The 23,853-nt window shown below is 38.7% G+C and overlaps 2 protein-coding genes across 2 annotated transcripts in view; one reads left to right on the top strand and one right to left on the bottom strand.

The window, feature by feature from the left end:
• capn15 (calpain 15) overlaps positions 1–2,463 on the bottom strand; it is a 59,076-nt gene extending 56,613 nt beyond the window's left edge. The window contains exon 1 of the mRNA XM_036141707.1: positions 2,178–2,463. The gene's annotated coding sequence lies outside the window, so the exon portion shown is untranslated. The remainder of the gene's footprint in view (positions 1–2,177) is intronic.
• A 3,845-nt stretch (positions 2,464–6,308) lies between these two features.
• The window catches only part of LOC105926602 (ankyrin repeat and fibronectin type-III domain-containing protein 1), a 212,641-nt gene continuing 195,096 nt past the window's right edge, over positions 6,309–23,853 (top strand). The window contains exons 1-2 of the mRNA XM_036141705.1: positions 6,309–6,632; positions 17,326–17,408. Coding sequence (XP_035997598.1) covers positions 17,392–17,408 — 17 coding nt within the window. The 5' untranslated portion in view covers positions 6,309–6,632; positions 17,326–17,391. The remainder of the gene's footprint in view (positions 6,633–17,325; positions 17,409–23,853) is intronic.

The following is a 23,853-nucleotide window of genomic DNA, read 5'->3' as shown; positions in this document are numbered from 1 at the left end:
CATGGAAGCCCAATGAGTGCATTCACAACATAAAATCCAGATTTTCAAAGAAAATGTGATCCAAAAAAATTCAAATAAATGGATTAAATCGACTTGTGGCCCTAACACCAACACACTTAGGCAGTGATTCACATCCTAACCAAACGTCAAACATCAGGAGCAAAAAGTGCCAAGGGGAAAAGTCCACCTTCACTGTATGAAGAACCCAGAAGCAAAAGTAAGATAAATCTGTAATTATTATATATGGTGTTAAACGGTACAATGACAGGACAAAATTACTTCAAATTAGAGATGCACCAGTCAGGTTTTCCTCAGTTTCTACTTTTCCCTTCAGGGCTGACCTGCTCATTCGGACTTAATTTTTCTACAGCAAAGACAGGAAAATGTGTATTCTCGGTTCTTTGACAGATGAACTATCTTTGAATCCAACAGAAAATGAAGGAATTAGGAGATTTTCCCCATGCATTCATCAAAGCCCACAGGCTTCATTTGATTTTTTTTTAGGAACAGAAAAGTGAATCAAAGTTTCTGCTGTAGGCTGATGGTTTCACAGAGTAAAAAATGTTGGGAGGCTTTTATATGTCATGAATTTAACACAAATTCTCCCCCTGATTACGGATGTGAGTCTATTAAGGGAATATTGACCAACTCTGATCTCTAAGCAACTGATTGGTGCGTCTCTAGAGGGGACACTGTTTTTACAAAGGGTTGCACGATATCAGGAAAATATAGAAGGGCAATGCTACTGCTGCAAATTGCAATGTTTACCACCACACAACGTCCCATTCGCTCTCCGAGAGCTTTTCCCTCAGTTACTGAAATCAGCTGCACGGCAAAAAGGGAGTTAAAAGTAAGTAAAATCTTCTTGAAATTAGTGTGTTTTTCCTTGATTTGAGCAGATAAATAACACGATCTTCCAACTAAATGAGTATTTTTATCCCTAAAATAAGATCATTAGATATATTCACCTGAAATAAGATGATGGAGATGAGTTGTTCGTATTTTAATTGCAAAAATCTTATTCCATTGGCTGATCATCTTATTTACCGGCTTAAATCAAGGGCAAATACACTTATTTCAAGAAAAATGTATTTACTTTTAGTTTCCTTTTTGCAAATTGGCCATGCAGATTGGCCATGCAGGTCCATCCCATTTATATTTCCACCAAACCATCAATGTCTTCCTCTTTTGAATGAATAGTGAGTAAATTTACAAAAACATACTTTTATTTCCTTTTTTAGGTACTTAAAATGTCTCCTGGGAGCCAAGTCAAATCTCCTGTCTTTTTTCCACAAACCTGCCAATAATGATTCAGAAAATAACCTTTAAAGCTGGTTTTAAACATACTTCACATAAAGCCAGCATTTTTTTGTGAAAAAAATGTTTTTTTTTATTGGTCTGATCTTAAATGTCATGTTTCCATCATATGTAAAAGTTAAAATTAAGATAACTTCATTGTCCATCGCATCTCCTGGGATGGAGATTTGTCTTTGGCATCTGGCAACGGTTCATCCATAAATACACAAAAGCAATTATCACAATTACCAGAAATAAAGGCTCAAAAACATCAGTCTGTGAGTCATTAAGTCTGAGGTGCTGAAATAAAACAGCTTTTTAATTATGATGCGTTTTAATGGTTACCACAGCTAAGGGGGAAAAAAGTGAGGTAAAGAAAAAGTTAACGTAGAGATGCACTGATAAAACTGATATTGACCTTAAAATAACCCAAAACCACAAATAAATCTTAATATACCCCCCCCCCCCAAAAAAAGAAAAAGACAGCCTAAACACGCACAGCATTAATTAATTTCTATCACCTTAATTCATAAACACATAACAAGTGGTATCTAATTTTGCTGAGAGGAATTAAGTAACCGAGACGTCCCTGTGTTAAAGGGCTGTTAAATATTAAAGGCATAAATGGTTGAATTAGAGGATAACTGGTTGAATTAGAGGATAAATGGTTTTATTAGAGGGTAAATGGTTAAATTAGTGGATAAAGTGTGAATATATAAGTGTAACACTGAGCTTAGCTCCAGCGCACAGTCCTACTGAGACCCAGACGCCGGGGGGAACCCTGTAAACAAAGGCTCTTTTCAGACGTTTAGCCGACATTACCGACACTGCTCCGCGGCCACGTACTCTCCAAAGTTCACCCGAGCATCGTTTATTCTCACCTGGAGTAGGACAAGGAGGAAATATTCCTGGTTTCTCCGTCGTTCCTTCGTTAACTTTTCCCAGCCATGGAGACGTTAAGTTCCTCTCCTGCGTGTAGTTCGCTCGCTTCACGCCTTCCGGGTTTCAGCTCGGCGCTCCCCGCTGCTTCCTCATGCTGCACGGGTTTCGGTAAAGCGCCTAAAATGTTCCGTTTACCTTTCCGCTCCCTCAGGTATCTGCGTTAATGACGCGACCGCCTCGGTTTACCTCAGTCTGCCCAGGGAGGACGGGGGGGGATCTCTACGGAGCAAATACGGACTCACACGTACGTAAATTACGTAACTTGACGACGGCGTGACGCAAGCGTCAACAAGTACAAAGGAACGTAGAGCGGATCTCTTCGGGCTACGTCACGTTGACCAGCGTAACGTGGATTGAAGAATGCCAAAATGGGGAAACTACATTTCCCAGGATGAACATGGGCATTTCAACAAGGATATCCGGGTATGCGCTCCTTCCCTTTTGACAAATATTTATATTAATTGAGGTCGTGTAAAATATATTATTGCTCAAATACGTGTATTTTATTGTAATCTTTTATTGTACAGAGTTTAGTTTTAATATAAAACATTTAATTGCTTAACAGAGTACAAAGGGACATCCACATTTCAAATGATGGATTTGTAGCTCTATCTACTGGTCATAAATATGTTTGCAATTTGTGAGACAAAATGCAGATATAAGAACATTTAGTTAGTTTTATTTATACTTTATTCTATGTTTAAAATTTGTTTTAATTCATGTTATTCATATTTTCTGACTCAATGTTACAGTAAAAATATTATCATAAAAAATATGCATATTATTATTCCTACCATCAAGCTCTTCTCCATTTATCTTCATTGAATGCCTTTACCGCTCCACACCTTCTCATGTGTAATTACCGTGGTTTATTCAGAATTAAATATCCAGTGGATCTGCACCAATACACTAAATAAATAAATAAACATCTCTCTTGCAATGTCCTTTTATGTAGAAGTCTCACTGCTGATTAAAAGCTCTGAGATTTGTCGATTTGTGCTGTCAAAATGTTGCGTTGTGAGGTTGTTGTTTTTTTACATTTTTACACACTGAACAAATAAAATCATAAACAAGTGTTTTTTTACGATGCTGTTTTAGTGATCTGTTCTATAATAAACAAGTGTCAAAAGTTGAACAAGATTAAAATATCAAAGCAGATCCATCTAATGAGTATTTGTTTGTTTTTCAGTATATAATGGAGTAAACTAATAAAACTGTGGAAAAAAATAATCTTATGTTTATTTTAAAAGGCTTTGGTAAAACACTTTGGATAGGCAATAAGCTCAATCGATCAAAAGCAAAGCCTGATTTGTGTTCAATATGGCATAAACAATACAACAACTTAAACTTAAACTTTTGCCAGTTTAAGGCAAGTTTGGGCAACGTTGGGTTTATTGTAGAAAGGTACCATGTGAACATAGCATTATCAGGTTTAGTTTTTCTTTTAAATATAATTTCCTTTAAATATAGCACACAAGAATCTAAACATCCCATTCAAGGTTTTGATTGAGTTAAAGTCACAGTTAACTCTGTCTGTAGTGCAATTTACTCCATATTGAAAGGTAAATGTACTTTTTTCTTTGGCAATCCATGTGAAGTGATCATCTATCAGTAACATTTGCTGCATGATCTTAGCAAGCGGTCTGTTACAAGTACAATGTTCACATTGTCCTCCATCTTCCTAAAGTGAGCTGAGATCCGCCCAGTGTTAGTCTGTCTTGTGAGTTTGTAACAACTTTTCTACTTAACTTGATTGGGATAAAAATGCTTCTTTATCACATGAAAAAAAGAACATCTGCGTAAATATCAGTCACTTTAACCGCCAAGTTGCTTCATATACAAAGGAATTTTCCTTTGGTTCCACTTTACGCTCAAGGAAGACATTTTAAGTACAATATACAAAAAAGGTAAATAGAAATTGTTTTCTTTTAAATATGAATGTAGGGTATTTATTGATCTGTGTCCTCTGACTGTTCGGTGTCCATCAGGACAGCCTGGGTGGAGGAAACTGTCTCTGAAGTGGCTGGTATTAGGAAACGGTGCTGTGTAGCGCCATCTAAACAGACCAGGCTCAGTTAAATTGTGATATATTGTTTTAATTAAGACGATTCATGCATTTTTGAGGTCTCAGTGAACTACGAATATCTCAATCAATATGTGAATATTAAATATACCATTATCTAATTTCCCTTTGGGATTATTTTTGATTTGACTTGAATTAACACAAACCTTTTCAAAAAGACACTCTATTCTGCTCATCGCCTTTGTAAGCCATAACTTTTAGCCTTTGTTACATGGGGACCCCAGTGGGTTTCCTACGGCCTCGCTGAAACATCAATGCAATATAATTTCTCTGAAGATAAAATGTAGCATGTGAAACTGTGGTGAGTCTGGATTACCTCTGTTAATGCCGGTGTCACCCCGGTTGTTTGAACCGGGGAGGTTCAAAGGATTAGGAAGATTTCGGCTGCTTGGATAATGAAACGCAGTCTAACAGCCATTAAAGTCTAATGGCTGAGGGTTACCGGTCCGGTACGACAGCAGTTTTACTGCCTGACTGCACACAGGATAAAACAGAGCGTTAGGGTAGGGGAACTCTTTAAAGGTGCCAGCCAGTTGGATTTAATCTACTAACATAGGATAATAAACACAGAGATGGGTGAACTTTAACTGGAACATATCTGTTTATATTCATGTGGGGAATTTTTTTTTTAACCTCATTGGTAAAGGAGCACAGTTGCAACTGGAAAGCTATAAATGATGAAATCTGAAATGGACACAAACGCGTACTCTTGACATCATAACCACAAAGAACAAAAGAAAAGACTTGTATTTCAATGTGATCATATAACCACTTTTATTTCTATATTTATTTATTTTTGGGTGATGTAATGGTGGATGGTGGGGGGCATTCATTTAATGTTCCTCTTTACCAGTTTAAATAAATAATAATAATAACATAATGTTTGTCTATCAGTTTTTGATCACAAATTATCTTAAGTAAGGGATAATGCCCGACAAGGTGTCCATTATCAGAAATTAATGGACAACGCGGCGGTATGAACCGTCTGACGCGCTTATGCCATGGTCACTTACAGAACAAATATTAAATCAATTATCAATACTCCATTTTTTTTTCATACAGTTTTTCACAGTTAAAAGTGTAAGTTTTTTACAAGAAGCAGCTGAGAGAACTAGTTAGTATAATTTCAACTGTTTGAGCCTTAGAACAATCAGGCTAGTTGACCAGAACTTCTTTTATAGGTATCCTATGTCACCTTTTTACGGACACCCAGCAGCCAATCAGAATCGAGTATTCACCCAGACCACGGTATAAATCGATTTAATCGATCAATTAGAATTTGAAAATTTCTAAGATTACATTTTGTGAAAATCTGGATTTTCTGGGCTTGGCTTCCATGAAGAGAACAGCAGCACTGCTGAAGATATGTATGTTTAGGAAAATATATTGTCAAAATATTGTAAAGAGGAAACATATTTTTACCATGAGGAGACGCTTTGATTTACCTACTTTTTAAGTTAATTTAATGTTAAACAGGTGAAGTTAAGCTTCATTGTGTAAAACCACTTGCAGCAAACATTTTGTTATATTTTCATTGTTTACAAGGGCAGGGCCGCCATCTTGTTCTACAAACTTGGATTTAGTTGCCCTTTGAATTCAGGTCAACAACCAGATGAAAGGCTTGACATAAAAGCAAGTTTTTAAAATCATTTCCTTTTGTGAAACGAAAAGGAGGGGGGAAATGAATAAATCGATTAATCAGATTTGGGATAATAAAATCTGATCTTTTATTTTTAAGCCATATTGCCTAGGCCTAATTTAAATGTATTATTCTAAAATGAATATAAATTCACCACTTTGTGTTTAAAGTCCTGGTTTCTGATGCGAAGTTACCCAAAAAAAAAAAAAAAAAAAACACACACAAAAAAAAAACTGCAGTCTCCAAGACATTTGAGTTTTAGGAGGATTCAGCGGTGTAATTGAGACAGGAGGGGGAAAAAAGTCACGCTGTCGTCATTTAATGTAGAAAAGCTGACACTTGTTGGTTCACAGAGATTTATCTCCAGAGCCGAATGAGGCGGAGCAAAGCGGAGCAGAGCATCCCCTGCCTGCCCTGGAGGAGAAGCAGGCGCAGGAGAAGGGAGAGTCCGGCCGAGAGGAAGTCGCCCCGCGGCTGGACGCTGCTTTCACGCATGGCCGAAGACGCGCAGCGCCTCTACGGGACAGCTAAACATTAAAGTATATGAACAGAACTTTTTATTATCGTTTGGGCTACAGGAAACGAAGCCAGAAGAAACGCCGACGGAAGCCCGGCCGAGGACTGCTCTGGGGAAACGCGTAGAGGCAACAAACTTTCTTCGTTAACTAAAAGGTAAGAGAATGAATGCGGCGGCTTTGCGCGCGTCTGGTTTCTGTTATTTGTCTTCTGCTGCTGGGTCTGACTCCTCTCCGCGTTCTCTGAGATTAGTCCCCGGGAGCCTGAACTCTCCAGAAAGCGCTCAAAGTCTCTGCGGCCAGCAGCAGCACACCTCTCTCCACTTCTGCCGCGAGTATTGTCTCCAAAGGCCACTGTCGGCGCGTGCGCCCTGTTGTCATGGCAATGCTCGGGAGACCCAGCGCGAGGCACGTTGGGGGACACAAAAGGCACCAGCTGCGGGATTTAGCTTGGCTATAAAACTTCCTGTCTTGGAAACTAAAAAATATATAAACATCTTAAAAAGGTAACCACGGAAACATTTAGGCGGAGTCATGTTTTTTCTTTTTATCTGCCGCTTTATTCATCTGCTTTTGTCCCTGAAAGGGCCAGAAGGAGGGTTGCCAGATCTGACTGACACTTTGCAGCCCAGGCACAACGTAAAACTCACCGACCTCAATAAAAATAAAAATATATATATATATACTCAACCTCTCTTGTTAGAAGCATCCAATTTGTTATACAGAACTCGCTTTAGGTCCACCGCTGAGCTAAAACAAAGAAAAAAAGGTTACTCAGACAAGCCCCCCCATGAAGTATGCAACCAGGCTGCCAAATAACCAAACACAAAGATCCCTATCCCAATTATCACGTCATGGCAACCGCAAAACAAATCTCAGCAAATAGCATGAATTGTAAATACAACCTACTATAAAATGATGTGGAATCTCAACATCAAGTAATGCTGATTGGCACCAATCCAACTATTTCTTCCTATTTTGTAGGAAAAGTTTATATGCACATATATACAGAATATCTGTTGTTTTTCCCTTTTTGTTTAATGTTCTTGTACTTATCTCTTCAATGAGAGCTAAGTGCAACCAAAGTCAAACGCCTTGTGTGGAAGCACAATTAGGGCTGACTCTTCTTCAAAGCTCAATAATAAAGGCCTTCAGGCGTTAACTGTTAACATAATCCCTTAACTGGATCCCATTTGGGGCATTTACAATTAACATTGACCAATTATCATTTTACAGTCACACTTATTTAACCAATGACTCTACATTTCAAATTAATTGAACTAATATAAGTGCAAGGGCATATTATTTGGATGTAATTGTTCTATAGATACTTCTAAAATCACATTCATTTGTGTGAAATAGGCACAAACTGCCAGTCCGGCGTGTTCAAATAAGCTCAATTGGGGGCAAACATGCCCAATCTGGCAACACAGGTCAGAAGGATATGTGCAAACTGTTGGGCTAAGGTGTGTCCTGTGTTTATATGAGACCAATTGTGACCCTGCTACTCAGGAAAGGGATGCTTTTAGTCGGCTCTTTGCTGTGATATGGCCAGCGCACATGTGGAAATGACTGACTTCCACAACAGTGGAGAATGAGCAACACAATTGTCCAAGGGGAAAAGGAAAAAGATGTGTGTGTGTGTGTGTGCAGCCTTTATAAGAGGAACAAAAAAAGTATGAGGTCGTGTGCACGTGTGTGTGTGGAAGTTAGGAAGATCGGGTCAGGGTCACTTCACAGGGTGATGCATGAATGTGAGGCCAGCAGGGTTTGCTAGTCTAGAGATATGCATACGCACATAGCAGACGGGGAGAGAGACAGGGCTATCAGGAGCCACACGGGCATGAATGAAGTTAATGACAAGCAGGATAAGCTCACGCCTGCAGTGACTCACTGAGATACCTGTTTACAGTTCTGTGTGAGGGAAGTTTTCATAGCTCCAGGTGGTGAAGTATGACACAGTCATGGACCAGCGCCATACTTACTATGAAGTGCAGCGTTTGCAAATTATTCAAACATCCCTGCCCCTTATTATCCTTCCTGCAGCCCAAACCAGTAGTAGTTAAAAGATGAAAGTAGTGCACTGTAGTTTAGATGTACTTAAAGCGGAAACTTTATGCGTACTGTAGCCGTTTATTATTAGGATGAAACATTTTGGATCGCTCCAACTTTACAGAAACAAAATGTCAATCAAATATAGTGAGTGCCTCGCAAAAGTATTACTGACCTTTCCCATAATACAAACACAAACTTATGTGTTTTATTTAGATTTCATAAATAATTAGCATTAATTTTGAGGTGGAATGAGAATATGCTTGTCTGCATGTTGTTATATAATAAGAAGCTGAAAAGTGTGGGTCCTTTGTTACACTGTGACCAATGTTTGATTTACTTTCAGGACAAATGTATATTTTCACTATACAAACAATTCAAGCTCAATACTAACAAAAACATTCAATGGGATTTTCATTACTGCAAGCAGCCCCTTTTTTAAATGTACTGGATTATTTCTAATAAAGGTCAGAAAAATGTAGTATAATTAAAGCACGGGTGTCCAAAGTGTGGCCCGGGGGCCATTTGTTGCCCCTGTGTTGATTTTGTGTGGCCACCAACTGAATTTGTAGAACAATTTGGTATAGACAAGTTACAATCTTACAATTGAATCTTTCATTGAATGTTCGGTACAACACAAAACATTGGTCTTTTAATAAGCACTCTTTTTATATTCGCTTTAATTTCGTAGTGTGTATATAGGGCTAAATACAGTTTAATATCTTCTCTTAGAATGATCACATTGTGTTGGGCAGGGTTAGTATTCTTGGTTATGTTAATTTTTTGGCCCTTGCTTTCGTTTTAACAACTTTGGCCCAATAGCTGAAAAGTTTGGGCATCGCTGAATTGAAGTATGACAATATTGTCATTTGTACCAGCAGTGTTGCTTTTCTGTGTAACAATACAGTAGCCAAGATTACAGTAAAGTCGTTATATTAATTTCTGGAAGAATGCCAATTGAATTCAGTCCTGCATTTAATTTGGACATCAGATATTTTTATAGTGCAAACGATAATCTGGATCAGACAAATGCATTGAGCAGTCGCTCATTCTGTTCGCATTCTGTGTTTCTGGATATTTAGCATCATAGTTTCTATGACGTTCATCTACAGTCAGCAGGGCATCGGTTGCCGCAGCTTCTGATTGGTTTCTGCTCTATTTATCGGCTGGAATCTCCGTCCGCAGCCTGTTCAAGTTTACTTGTTTTATCAGTCACCACGTTAGCCGTTAATTCCCTTTCCTACAGGACAGAGTGGAGTAATACAGGGATGTCGCGTCATAATTCCATACTTGTCTTTAGCCGTCTGCTGACCGTCGGTAGTTTGCCGCCCGGCTTGTTTACCTCTTTCCTGTTGCAGATAAAGAAGCATTGTCGACCTTTTTAAATCTCCCCCGAATATCAGAGCATCTTTGGGTTGCTTCACCAGAGTTGTGTAATCAGCCGTCGCTCCGTCACAGAAGTGGCCTCTGAGGGGAAGGCATTAATCAGAGAAGAGCTCTGTGGTCTCTGGGGGAGCTGCAGAGATCCAAAGCTCAGATGGACGCTTCTGTTGACAGGACAACTTTCAGTGACGCACAAATTTGGCATTTAAGAAAGAGTAGCAAGAAAAGGCCGCTGTTGAAATGCTTTTGTTTTTTTAGTGTTGTTTCCTTTAAAACTCTGAAATATAGTTCAGTGCAAGCACTCGCTTTCAGGAACGAAAAAACCTAACTGCTAAACAGAACCCACCTGTTAACAATTTAATCTCAGTAGAAATATCTGCTTTATATACCCACGTCAACATTAGAGCACAAAAAGTATCATGAGTCTTCATGCAGGTCAGAGAGGAGGTTCTGGTTCAGTTTAAATTAGGGTCGGGTTCTAAAACAATACACCAAGCTCTGAGCATCTCCCAGAGATGTATCACTTTATTATTCTTTGTTATTCTCCCTGTAGGAAAATATTCCTTGCAGCCGGATGAAAAACATAAAAAAACGCAGTCACTCTACAACACTGGCAAAAACCAGTAAAGAAAACTCCAGGGAAAATATCAGTACAAATATCAATTAAAAAAGATCAGCCTCAGCTGACACAGCAATTACACCCAATTACATTTGGAATTTATCTGAATAATGACTTTATTTAAAAAAGAGAGAGTTTTCCCATCTGCTAGTCCGTGCTTTAGGCTGCCTGAATCTCCTTTCAGATGGTGGGAGCTCATATCTGCCCCAAAGTGGGTGATAAGGGCCACAGAGGAGGTCTTTTGCTGTTTATGTGACTCTATTATGTTCAAATGGATTGGGCAGGTGACGTAAAGTTAAAAAGGAATGAGGGAAGACCTCGTTTTAAATTAAACAGGAGCATCCGGGGACAGAAGCTGTGAGTTTCTCAGAGTATTGGCTAACCAGGTGAGCTGCGTTTTTGATGTTGGCTTTAGGATGAATGTAGACCATGGTAATAAAAATCTGATGGAACTCCCTGAAGATGTTAAAAAGGTCGGACTGACACCAAAAACTGTTCCACATATAGTATAAATGGTTAGACAATACGGTTACGGTGCAACTTGTTCCAACAGCTCAGATTCTCCACGCGAACTTACCACAGGTCGCAGATACTTTGCACGAGACTTCACCACCTAAACCAGTAGATTTAATTAGGAGAACATTAATGAGACTCTGGAAGAGCTGCAGAGATTCACTGCTCATGTGGGGCAATCTGTCAACGCGACAATATTAGTTATTCACAAATACAGACCTTGTGGAAGAGTTGCATGAAATAAAAGCCACAAAGAAAGTAACTAAAACTCCATTTTGCGGTATAGTCATGTGAGGCACACAGCAAAATGTGGAAAATAGAGGTTCTTCTTCCAGCGGGAAAAATAGATCCAAAGCTACAGTAGAGTTTATAAATTAATTCATATTCATGTTTTAGAATGGAGTCTTAATCCAACTGAGAATCTGTTGCAAGGCTTGGATATTGCTGTACACAACAGACAGATGTGTAAAGCTGGTCAAGTTGCCCTAAAAGACAGATTTAATTGCATTGAATGACCACAGTTGAGCAGGATTTCCCTATTGTAAGTATTTTTATGCATTTAAAATCAACTCCTACATGCGTATTATTCTGTAGTGTGTGTATGACTGGTATAATATGATAGAAAATGACTGAATTCTGACTTCCTGGGATGATGTTGTACTGTATTTCCACCTGGAAACCTAAACTCAAGCAGCTAGAAAACTTCATTTTTGGGCTTTTCCTTGCAAAACTATATTTTTAATAACAGTTTTTTCTTCTCCTTTAAATTGTTGCTTGATGAGAATCCTGGGAACCATGGTAGATTGCACTGCATCATGACATCCACGAAATGCCAGGACTTTTTAAACATAAATCTGTTGGCAGAAAACTGAAAATGCCTCCCCGCTGCGAGTCATCCAGCACCATTGTCTCCAAACATTTTGCCGAATCAACACGATCGTGGCTCATTTGACACCAAATCCGCCTTTTTCCGTGGCCTTGTCAGCCCCCAGGCCTAAATCCCCAGGACAACCTGTGGGATGAGCTGAGAATAAGACAATCCACAGCGAATTGTGTGAAGAGGATTGTTCAAATATTGTAGGAGACGACTGAATGCTTTCCTGCTAGCAAAATGGGACATTCCTGTCTTAACCTTTTAAAGGTAAAAAATGCATAAAAAATCTACATGAAACAAACTACACTTTGCCTACCTTGTACTATTCTTAATGTTTAAAGAACCACTTTGGCTCTCATTCATTGGAGAGTCGGACAGAATGTATAGCAGTGGTGTTCCGGCGCTGATTATTTGTCTTTCCTAGGATCTATGGCTGCCCACCCCCTCCGCCTGTGTGTTGGGGCATGCAGCTGCATCTCCCCAGCCTGGCTTGCACCCGCAGGGGCGAGAAGCACTCTGAACAAGACACATAAAATATACACACACCTGGAAACACACACTCATACACTCATCCACTCTCTGGTGTTCGTGGGGCAACATGAACAAACGTACATCAAAGATACATCTGTTTCTTATGCATGTTTGATGGGACAGACAGACAGGCAGCGGCGGGCCACTGCTCCAGGTTACAGTGCAGATTATTATGGACGACTGGGTGGAGGGAGAGCAGTGAATGTGGACTGATGGTGTACGGAAAAAACGCGTCTATAGAACAAATAATGTATGAAAAGACAAATTAAAGAAGAATGTGTTCTTGTCTGGTTTGGATAATTTTCATGTACCACATAAAACTGGTGCTTTGGGTTTAAGAGTGGGACTTAAACCAGTTGCTCAGTGGAAAAAGTTTATTTTTGCTGTACTAATTGTACAGTGCAATTACCTAAAAGTTGTTTCTGGCCCCACTGTAGGAGTAAACATAACAGCTGCCGTCAGTATGTGTAATCTTAGATTTAAAAAAGCATTTGATGCTGCTGATCAAACCGTATTAATGAGTAAATTCAAAAAGGTGTGATACAAAATCTTATTTACAAAATATGTTAAGCAATACATAGTCGTATACAAAGAATTATAATATTATTAAAAAAAAGGTCATTTATTTCAGTAAGTTCACCAAGTGAAACACAGACGGGAGTTTTTTTAAGCTTTTTTTATTATGTCTCTTAGTTATGATTTTCAGTTTACAGCTAAAGAAAAAGGATTTAGGACTAGAATTCACATCAGACGAATAAAACGTTTTTAATACAGAAAAGTGGGCTTAACTGTAAATTCAGTGGCGGAGGGTTGATTTTGGGTTCCCAAAGATTCAGTCCTGGGACTTTTGTACATTAATAACAATGTCATCTAACTAACTAAAAAACCTTTAATAACAAAATACACCAATTAAAAATCTGTGTTGAAACAGATCAATGACAAAGAGAAAGAATTCCCTCTTAGTGTTGTTAGTTTTTAATGCACTGTAGAGAAACATAATTAAAAGTACATAGCCATGTTATATGCTTGAAAAAAGACCAAAAACCCTTTGATAATGATAAAATAAGGTTATATACACCAAGCCTCCATCCTGAGAATGTATGTGTGGATAAATATAACTCAGCACTGGGCACGATTAGCAGATATAAACAGACGTGGCGCCATCTAGTGGCAGTATCGCAGATCTATCATAATGCCGGTTTGCTTAATTAATAAATCAAAATTAAATGATGCTGGACCGAGCCTGAACCTCTGCAATGCCTCACAGTAAAATAGCAGCTCGGCGTGATGAAGACCAACGTTATTAATTAAATAAACTGATATACATCAACTTCAAGAGCCTCATATCAGAACATTTACTCACGTCAGTCAACTCTGCGTCACATCTGAGCCTCGGCAGGTTCAGTGTCTGCTTCAGTGAACACCAACGTTCAGACTGGATTCACACAGACATTCCAGGCTTTTCCCTCTTGGAATCATAGATTTTTATTTATTTATTTTTTTCACTGAATCTTCATTGTTTCTCTCGGAGGTGCTAAAAGCCGTTAGCCGCTTCCTTGTTTTTAATCCCTGCTACACATGCGCGCCACGTACTTCCGTTAAAATCGTAAATGAATGCGAAAGGCTTCATTTACTAACAAACTGAGCAAAAACAAAGCATAAAACACCAAAAATAATAACTAATACACCAGCAGGACCTGATAATATTTCATAAAAACTTTGTATGCAACCCGAGTGAGCAACTGACGTATAAATAAATAAATAAGTCAAATAGCGTGGCTATGCACCTTTAAAGTTGGTCACCTTTAAAGCATTGCTTTGCAATGCCATTAAAAGATTCATCTTTTATTTGAACCAGAATCAGAGAATTGTTGCGGATGTTAAATCAATATCAACTGAAAAGCAAAATGAGGTTAAAACAGGTCATTCCATCTAGATGCTACATTTCTAAAATCAGTCAGGAATAATGTTGGGTAACTGCAGGAGCATGTCAGCCTAAGTTAATTTGCATTTATTGACCTTGCAGCTGAATGCTTCACTCACTGTTAACATCCGCTGCCATTACCTCTCCTGGGTTTTTTATGTCAGCATGGCTCCTCATCAGCTTTGACAGGAGCAGGTGTTGGCATAAGGAGATACGCGCATCCTCAATTTACCTGAGGTTCACCTTCCAAAAAACACATTGAACACATCGGATTGAGGGAGTTGAGTCGGTTCATCCCAACAGTGGGTTTTCCTTCTCGCCAGATGTTGGGCCTAATTACCATGCTGGCTCCAGGGAGAGAGTTATTAACATCCCAAACACAGTTTATCCAGGTGCTGCAGTTCTGTAGCATTACCTCACATTAACATGGATTCTATGAATTAAACTCCTGCAGTATCTTTTTTTTCTTCCTCAGGTGAGAAACGGGTCAGTATAGATAGACTATGGGTCCTGATTAAGAAAATCCCCATGATGGTTGAAAGGGTTTTTTATTTCCAAACTATTTTATTAACATAAAAAAACTCACCTTTTTCAATCTTAACATGGAACATGCTTTCTCAACAGAATCTCAAATGCCAGATAAATAAGTGTACAAATAAATAACCCAAATTAAAACATGCATGGTAGCATGCTAGCTACAGCTAATCACGCAACATTAATGCGGACCACCAGTTGCGCTAACATCAGTAATATGTTTAATGTATTAAATTATGAACAGGAACTTTTATTAATTAACCTGTAGGAATTCCTCATGAAGGCCAGGGTGTCGTCCCTGAGACGTTTGGTCAAGTCTGTTCTGCTGCTTGACTTCATTGCTGCCACTTTAAAGCACTGTTTGCACACAGGCATGTCAAGATCTTTGGGTTTTCCCTCTTTGTTTGCCTCATATGCAAAACATTTAGTATCGATATCATGCCAAATTAGTATTGTATCCTGATCCAGCGTTTGATTATTGATACTTTTTAGACTATCGATATTTTTGATAACCTGAAAAACAATGCTTAGTCTGGTGGGGGGCGAGGAAAGCCTGGTGGCCCGCTAGGCTTCTAATACAGTGGAGTAAACCCTGCAACTAGAGTTAATATCTACACATTAGTAAAGAAAAAAAGTTTAAAAGAAACTGTAATAAACGAGGCCGGATGAGGATGTTCCTCCTGCTGCCCTATACAGCGAGGAACGACAGACTATTTTTTTTTAATTTCACTGTTGGAGAAATGCAGCGAGAAGCAGCGCCTTTGGTTCTGGTCTAGCACTGGTTCAATAAGACGCAAACAGTCCAAAATGGCACTAAATAGTTTACATATACACATTTCAACAAATAAATCATTTTCTGTTCTACTTTTTAATATAGAATTAGCTAAACGCTACTGGGCCTACGACAGGAACTGCATGTTTGGGTAAGATGAGACTTAAGATTGAGGTTTTTAACAACAAAATGCCAAGTGGGTCTAGCAAGAAACAAAGGATGAATATATAGAAAAGCACCTCATGTCTGCTGTTGAGCATGCTGTTGGAAATGTGATGCTGTGGTCTCGTTTATTTTCCAAAGGTGCAGGGAAGCTCGTTAGGCTGCACGGCTTTGTGCATGTTGTGAAACAACCTGGACGTTTTAAATAGAAATCTGACAGCCTTTGCACGCAAAATGGAAAACTTTAGGAGGAAAATGATCCAAAACATGGAGCCGAATGAATATAGGAAGGGTGCAGAATCCACTAAATCAACCTTCAACCATTATCTCAGTCCCCAGGCTAACTATAGTCTGACTATTCCTCACAATACAATCAAACTACATCATCCAAATATCCTTTTCCAACTTTGTGAAAAGTTACCGCTATAGAGCAGTTAGATAAACAACTAACAGCAGGGGAACAAATACGGGTGGCACTATTATTTTTTTTAAACAATTAATTAAATTGAAATTTAGTGTTGAATTGTGCAGGCTTAATATTAATGTGGTGGGTCCCTTATTTTTTCCTTTTATTGTAATGTTTCACATTTTTGATTTATTTTTATTTGTTTAAAAGAGAGTTGGTCTAATGCAGGGACCTGCAACCTTTACAATCTACAGAGCCATTTTGCCTTCAGTCCACTTGAATTAAACTTGTTCAGAGCTGCATATGTTGCCTTATAATTTGTGATAAAGATCTATTGTAGGAAATATGTTGTCGTCGTTAAAGAAATGCCCTTTTATGTCTATTTTGAGGTTTGAAAAAATAGGATGGACTTGATGTTTATATTTGTGGATAATGATGTAGAAAAAAATCAGTTTCCAACATAATGAAGAAATATTGGTTTAAAATTAAATATTACTGGCACTTTTGGCATCATTCTGTTGTGAAAATTAAAAGCAATTAGTCCAAGAAAAAACTGTTTCAGAATTTTTACGACACCAATTTAAAAAAATAACTTCTCCAACTGGAAACTTTTGTCAGTATTGGTTAGGATAGTTATGCTACTTTTTAGATTATTTCCTGTGTCTTTCTTGTCTACCGGTTTGTCTCCAATTACTTCACGTGTTGAGGTTAAGGAATTGGGTATTATATTGTACCGGGATGAAAGAACAACAGAGAAACCAAGCCACGTCTTGCTCTGCTCCAATCATAAATCAGAGTCTGACGACATCTTTGAAACTCAACACCTCGGGATCTGAGGGGGCTGCAGAGGCCCACGGAGAGGCTGCGAGCAGCTGACAGAGAGTTCAGACAAAAGGCAGCGGTGTGAACTATTGTACAACATGCAGCGTGTTTCCAGAAAGAATTAAAAAAAAAGTGCCACTTTCAAAATAAAACAGGATTCTAATGATTGAACAACGTTTTGGCTTATTTCATAAATTCCTGTTTTTCTCAGATTATTCAGGCCAAAGTGTTTGATGACGTCTCTATGTTTGTTTCCAGGTAAACACAAGAGGGATAGATCCCCGACGCAAACCTGGGGAGCCAGCGAAGCTCCCGGGTGCTGGAATGGACCAACTCATAGAGTAAGAGAGAATAATTTACCAGCTGGTTTGTCAACATGCTTTATTGTGTTTCCTAAATGAACTTCCTGTCTCTATTCTGAAGCTTCCTGGAATGTTGTTGCCCACGCTCCTGCTGTATGCATGGCGTTGGCGCTGAACAAACATTCAGTTATACGGTGACTGCAAATAACTACCTCACCATGTCTTTTGGAGACTGACACATTTAAATTACAGGACATAGATTGTCTTGATTTGAGCTGAGTCTGGACTCTCAGAGGAGAGCATGATTAAGGGCTTTCAATGACTAAAAGGTAACATTTTGACAGATTGATTAAATTTTAGTTGTGCCTTTTTAGTGTTTTTTTTTTTTTTTGCCGTGTAGGTGCCTGCTTTGTGTTTCTTCAAACTTTTAAGTTATTTTTCTTTGACAAGCAGATGAGTTTAAATTGCAAAGCATTTAGATTTCTTGTTGTTTTCTGTCTATAGCAAAGAAAGGGGCCATGATTGCCTATTTGGAATATAAGTACTTCTGTAAAGCTGTCATTAATGGTTTGTTCCATTTATAATCTGATGTTGAAATTTCAAGGTCTGTTTTAGAAAAATAATTTATGACATTGGGAATTTCTTGACTCTGGATTGAGACTGCCCTTTAGTTTCTGTTAGACATGACTGGATTGAGTTTCAGTGGGAATGCTAATTAGTATTAAAAGTTAGTATTCACCAACAAGGCTTTTCCACTTTCCTGGGCAGCCTACAATAGCTGTAGTTGGCTATTGATTAGCGTTGAGCAAATTGGAGCCATTGTACAACTTGAAGGTGTGTGCGCCTTTTTAATTATTTTTTTTTCTTTTGGCTTAAATGTGTGCATGTATATGATTTTATTTAAATGGCGTCAATTCACAAGACATTTCATCTCAAGGCACTTTACAAAGTCAAATTCAATCAATGTGACAAAAAAACTGGAAACCCTTGTTCATTGCCCGTTAGGCTGTTATGTGTACTCTTAGTCAGAGTGTCCAAAAATCCTAAAAAGGTTAAAAAAAATAAAACAACTGGACTTTTATTCTTCGGCTTCAGAACAGAAGTCCAGTTGTTTGTTTGTTTAGTTTTTTTTTTTTTACCTTTTTTGGATTGATCATGACCTGGATGACTGAGAATCTTCACCAACGAGTTTCCAAAAAGAATTTTCACCATGCGGTTACAATAAGGAATTTTTCAATCTTAAAAAACTTTCAAATTCAGTCAAATCATACAGAAGACTATCTTTATTTTCTATTTGTAATTATATAGGTAAAGTTACCCTGGACACAACAATGAGCAAACCTTACAGGTTTTCTAACTTGCAACTGGAACTTAGCTACCGACTCGGCTATCCAACTTCAGAAGTAATCGTAGTGAAAGACTTGATGCCCATTTAATGAGGGCGGAAAATTATGCAAAAAATTAACTGCGTGCAGCTCGAAAAGTTACCAGGTTGTAGGGGAGCGGGAAATAAATTTATTTGACCCCACATACCTTTTTTCCCTACCTGCTCTTATTGGTTTCCATTAATAGCTGTGTTGCTTTTCTTCCAACTCAAATAGGAACTTCCTTTGGAGTTGTAGCCCCCCCCCCCCACAACATTTTTTGTGCTGTTTAGCTGGGCAGAGACTGATAAGAGGCGTGGGAGTCCTGTCTTCCTGGCTCTCCTCCCCTCGTTTCAGCACATTCTGCAGATAACTGTGGCACAGTTGTAGGTCCGGGCTGCATGCACATACAGTACAGAGAGTGTGACTGTGCATCTCAGTGTGTGTGAATCACATGCGCTCCTTGGCATTTCATTACTCGCATCTTTCACCGGAGTCGAAGCAGCATGTATAATTCGTACCTGTGACTATGCCTAAAAAAAGGATCCGTGCCTACACGCTTTCCCTCCTACTAGCTGCACCCCAAACCTGTCAAGTGAAAATATTGCATGCATCGTATTAAGTGTGACACATCGGCGATCGGTGAATCATTCTTTCTGACTCCTCTTCCAACATGACTAGCTTTCCCTTAATGATCAGGTGACGTCACGGACCTGTTGCTGCCCGGTGCCAAACTGTGGAGTGGCGGAGAGGGGCTCCTGTTGGGCAACTTTGCTCTCCTCTGGGACCCGTGACTCACCGTTGAGTCATTGCAGCGGGGAGAGGAGCTTTATAGACGTGTGGTTAGGTACACGCGTGCATATACGCTTGGTGTTGGTCAAACACTGCTGACATTTCCTTTATAATGTGTGGAGAAACTCAACAAAAGTTGTCTGTAGATGTGTTGTTTGCCCCCACCACCACATTATTTCACACACACATATGCCCATTCTCGTCCTGCTATATGTAGTGAGGATATGATGCGGTGACTCCCATTAAGTTCACTTGATTTTCAGTCATTTTCAAACCTTTCTATGCCCTGACCTTGAAAATAACCCTCAACACAACCATTACCAGTGCCTGCCTAACCTTAACCTAATGTCAGTTCTCACCTTAGTCCTAAATATCTATCTATCTATCTATCTAGCTATCTAGCGAGTCTAGTCGACTATCAGCCTAGCGTCTATCGATCTAGTCTATCGAGCTATCTATCTTGTGTTGATTCATTCTCGTGGTTGGTTGATCTATCGAGTTTAGTAGTATCGAGGTCTAGCTGATTTGTCCGATCTAGCGATCTATCTATCTATCGATCTATCTAGCGATCGAGCTAGCTAGCGAGCGATCTAGCGAGCTAGCGATCTATCGAGCTATCTAGCTAGCTATCTATCTAGCTATCTAGCTAGCTAGCTATCTAGCTATCTATCTATCTATCTATCTATCTATCTATCTATACATACATACATACATACATACATACATACATACATACATACATACATACATACATACATACATACATACATACATACATACATACATACATACATACATACATACATACATACATACATACATACATACATACATACATACATACATACATACATACATACATACATACATACTGGAGTAAATAAAAAAATACAAAGTAAGGACCAGCAAAATGTCCTCATTTGCAATGTTAAATCGGTTCATCGGTTGATTTTACCTCATTGGTAAAATCTGAAAAAAAAAAAAGGTCCTCGTTCCGATCGATGCCTAAACAGGAACACACACACACACACATCACTTGTATTTATCAGAGTACATTCAAATAATTTTTTTTTTTTTTTTTTTTTAGATGAACTTTATAAAAAAAAAGCAACAGTAATTAGTCAAGAGCCAATCATTGGGTTCATCACAATTACTGCTGACACAATCCTGTAAGAGCCGAGCATAATGATGGGGGCAGTTTATTGTAGTATAAAAAAGGTAGACTCAGCCAACAGAGGGCGACACAACCATTATTATTTACCATAATAGGTTGAAGTCGTACAGTAAGTAGTTTATTAGACTCTTTGTGCATTTTTGTATAGATTTTTCTATGCAGATTGCTGCAGCAGCAGTTCAGTTTGACATTTTTTTCTTCTGTTTCTTCGGTTCTAAACTTATAGGAGGTGCATTATCTACGCTGTGCTTACAAACCTGTGCAGGTCTGAATAGAAAAAAACAACAACTAAATACCCTTGTTAAGATGAGACGATTTAACATTACAGTTTAACTCTCAACACACCCTGATACACTGATTTATTGTAATGTTAGACTGCTGTTTACCATATACTTTACCCCTGACATGAGGGGTTCTTGTTTCAGGTTTTTATGTTTTCAGGTTCCTTCAACTAAAATGTTGTCTAGGTTACTGTAGAGCTGCTGTGACATTTAAGCCGTTGGTCATTTTGTTCTATTAAAACGGTCATCATAATCTGGGAAAGGAGTAAACGTAGTGAATTATTTGTGACTGAGGCAGCTGCGTTTGTAAATTGCTATTGGGATCACCGTGACCTGGTTGGTGTTTGATCTGAGACATTTACCGCGGGGAAAATAATATGATAAAATAATATTGCGTTGTTTGTTGCTTCTTATGCACAACTACGGATGAAAGTGAGATTTGACTCCTGACCAGACTGTGAATAGAGTAAAAGCTTTCACAGTTAGTGCTGATGGATTATAAACAGGTTGAAAGTAGAGCTTAAAAATCCCCAAAAAAATTTGAAAATAAACAACACATGTGTAAGCTGATACAGGAAAGAAAAAAGTTTAAGGCATTAGCTTTGTAAAGTTGCAACCAAAGCAAAAAAAAAAAAATAATAATCTGGTTTTCATTGTACTTTCTGATATATTTCTGATTTTCATTCTCATGACCCGCTGATTGCAAAGGGGATAAAGTCTTTCTAGAATTGGTGAGGCTTCTCTCATCATGCCATCTTTGGTGAGGTAGAAAGAACAAACGACAGCTTTAAAGACGGAGCACCAATTAGGGACATTAAAAGGTGAAAGTATATTTTTTTTGGACTGTCATGAGGGTCACCACAAGGAGGCTTCATCATAAAGCTTTAATCACAGGTGAGATGTTCAGCAGGCTTCCATCTCCATTGAAGGCATTTGGCTCTTTAGTGATCATCACATTAAATAAACTTCCAACAAGCCTTCTCAAAACAGGCTCAGCAAGTTTTTAAAATGTGAACAGCTTTAAGCATTTCTTATTTTCATAAAAAATTATTTCAAAAGCTGGTAAAAAAAAGTTTCTATCTAAGGAATTCATTGACTTGCAGCAATCACTTCTGCTGGTTGAGCGTGTTGCAACAGTGGACAGTCGCTGCCGATGTGCCGTTGGCTTTGCAGCAATCCCTCATACTGAGCATGCATGAAACGACAGTGGAGAGGAAAACTCCCCTTTAACAGGGAGGAGAACCTCCAGCAGAACCAGAACCAGGCTCAGTGTGAACGCTCATCTGCCTCCACCCACTGGGGCTTAGAGAAGACAGAGCAGAGACACAGAAAGCACAGAAGCTCACATTGACCCAGGAGTACTTTCTATGTTAGAGAAGACAGAGCAGAGACACAGAAAGCACAGAAGCTCTTTTTAAATTTTCTTTTTGCTGATAAATCAAAAGTCAGACACATTTTATAAGAGAACGGACGTGATAAGTACTTTTTTTATTTTATAATTTGTTTACTATAGATTATTGCAGCTGTAATAAAATATATGCTTGTTTTGTGGCTTATTCCTCTTTTTTACCAGTAGTAACTTTAGGTATGAAGGGCACTGTAAGTGTTTAAGTAAAAACAGAGATGTTAGACGGAGGTCACCTTCTAACATAAACTGTGGAAGGTTTTAAGGTGCCAACTAAACGGATGTGTGATAATGAATTTTTGTGCTAATGGGGATGATAAGCGACTCCTGTTTGTGTTAGACAAAGAGGCAGATAGGAAATATACGACATGAGAGGTGGAATTAATGTTTTTGTCTTAATCATCTCAGTGATGAACCGGGCAAATATTATCCGTCATCACTGGAAGAGAAATAACCGGCCTAATTTGGTCATTTGGAGCTGAGCTGTCAGGGCTGCACAAACAAGCCTCTGCCGATATGCTAGGCCTTGATGTCGCTCAAGTTAACGTAAATTTTCTTTTGAAGATGATTCATTGCTGGCTTGCCTCTAAATATCTGCTTGTTTATTACATGCATATAAAAGCTTTTAACACCACTTTCTAGTCGTCCAAACACTCTGATGTGACAGCGACAAAGTAGCCGTTGTCTAAGAAGGATCATTTACGGCGTTTTCTTAAATTGCAGATGTAAGATTTGTTGTGGTAATGGCTCTGACGTCAGCCCAGCATGCTTGTTTTTGCTGTAGCTGTGATATTTATCTGCTGTGTCTCAGGCACAGCTGAGTGCTGGAGCTGCCTGTTTGACTTGAGCTCATCGCCGTGCAGCGGAAGTCTGCTGCATGCGTTCGGACTGAGAAGACAGATTGTTGCTTCGTCTTCTTTATGTACTCTTGCTTCCCTCAGGGAGCGACTGCGTCTGATTCTCTGAGGCAATGTCAGCAACATATCTGCAGCGTCTGTGTTTACAGGGAGTACGACGACATCCTGCTTATGATAACCCTAATCAACATACTGCAGATTCCTCGTATGAACATAAGCTTCTTAAACAAAATGACCAAATTCCTTTGATTTTAGTGAGTAAAGCAACAATTGCTCCTGTTCCTGCCAGAATAATGCAACATATCGATTAGTCCTTGGTAGGAAAGCCGCTTTCTGAGGAGAATCGACCCTTTGACTCTGCTGCCATTTATTTCCAGTACACAACAAGTCACACACAGCTCAAAATACTTAAATTAGGGTTCTTCTCAAATGACATCCAAGTACACCTCTTGATCCTGACCGCTTTAATAAATTATATCAGTTACCCATTGAAAACCACATAATCTATCGTAAAACGCAGCTCAGCTTTAAATAATGCGATAAATAAGTTTCCAAGTATTAGAAGAAACATTTTATTTTCATCTGTAAGTAATCTGTAACTTTACTTACGT

This window comes from Fundulus heteroclitus, chromosome 10, assembly GCF_011125445.2.
Source record: "Fundulus heteroclitus isolate FHET01 chromosome 10, MU-UCD_Fhet_4.1, whole genome shotgun sequence".
NCBI lineage: Eukaryota > Metazoa > Chordata > Actinopteri > Cyprinodontiformes > Fundulidae > Fundulus > Fundulus heteroclitus.
This window is presented reverse-complemented; position numbering and strand designations above follow the sequence as displayed.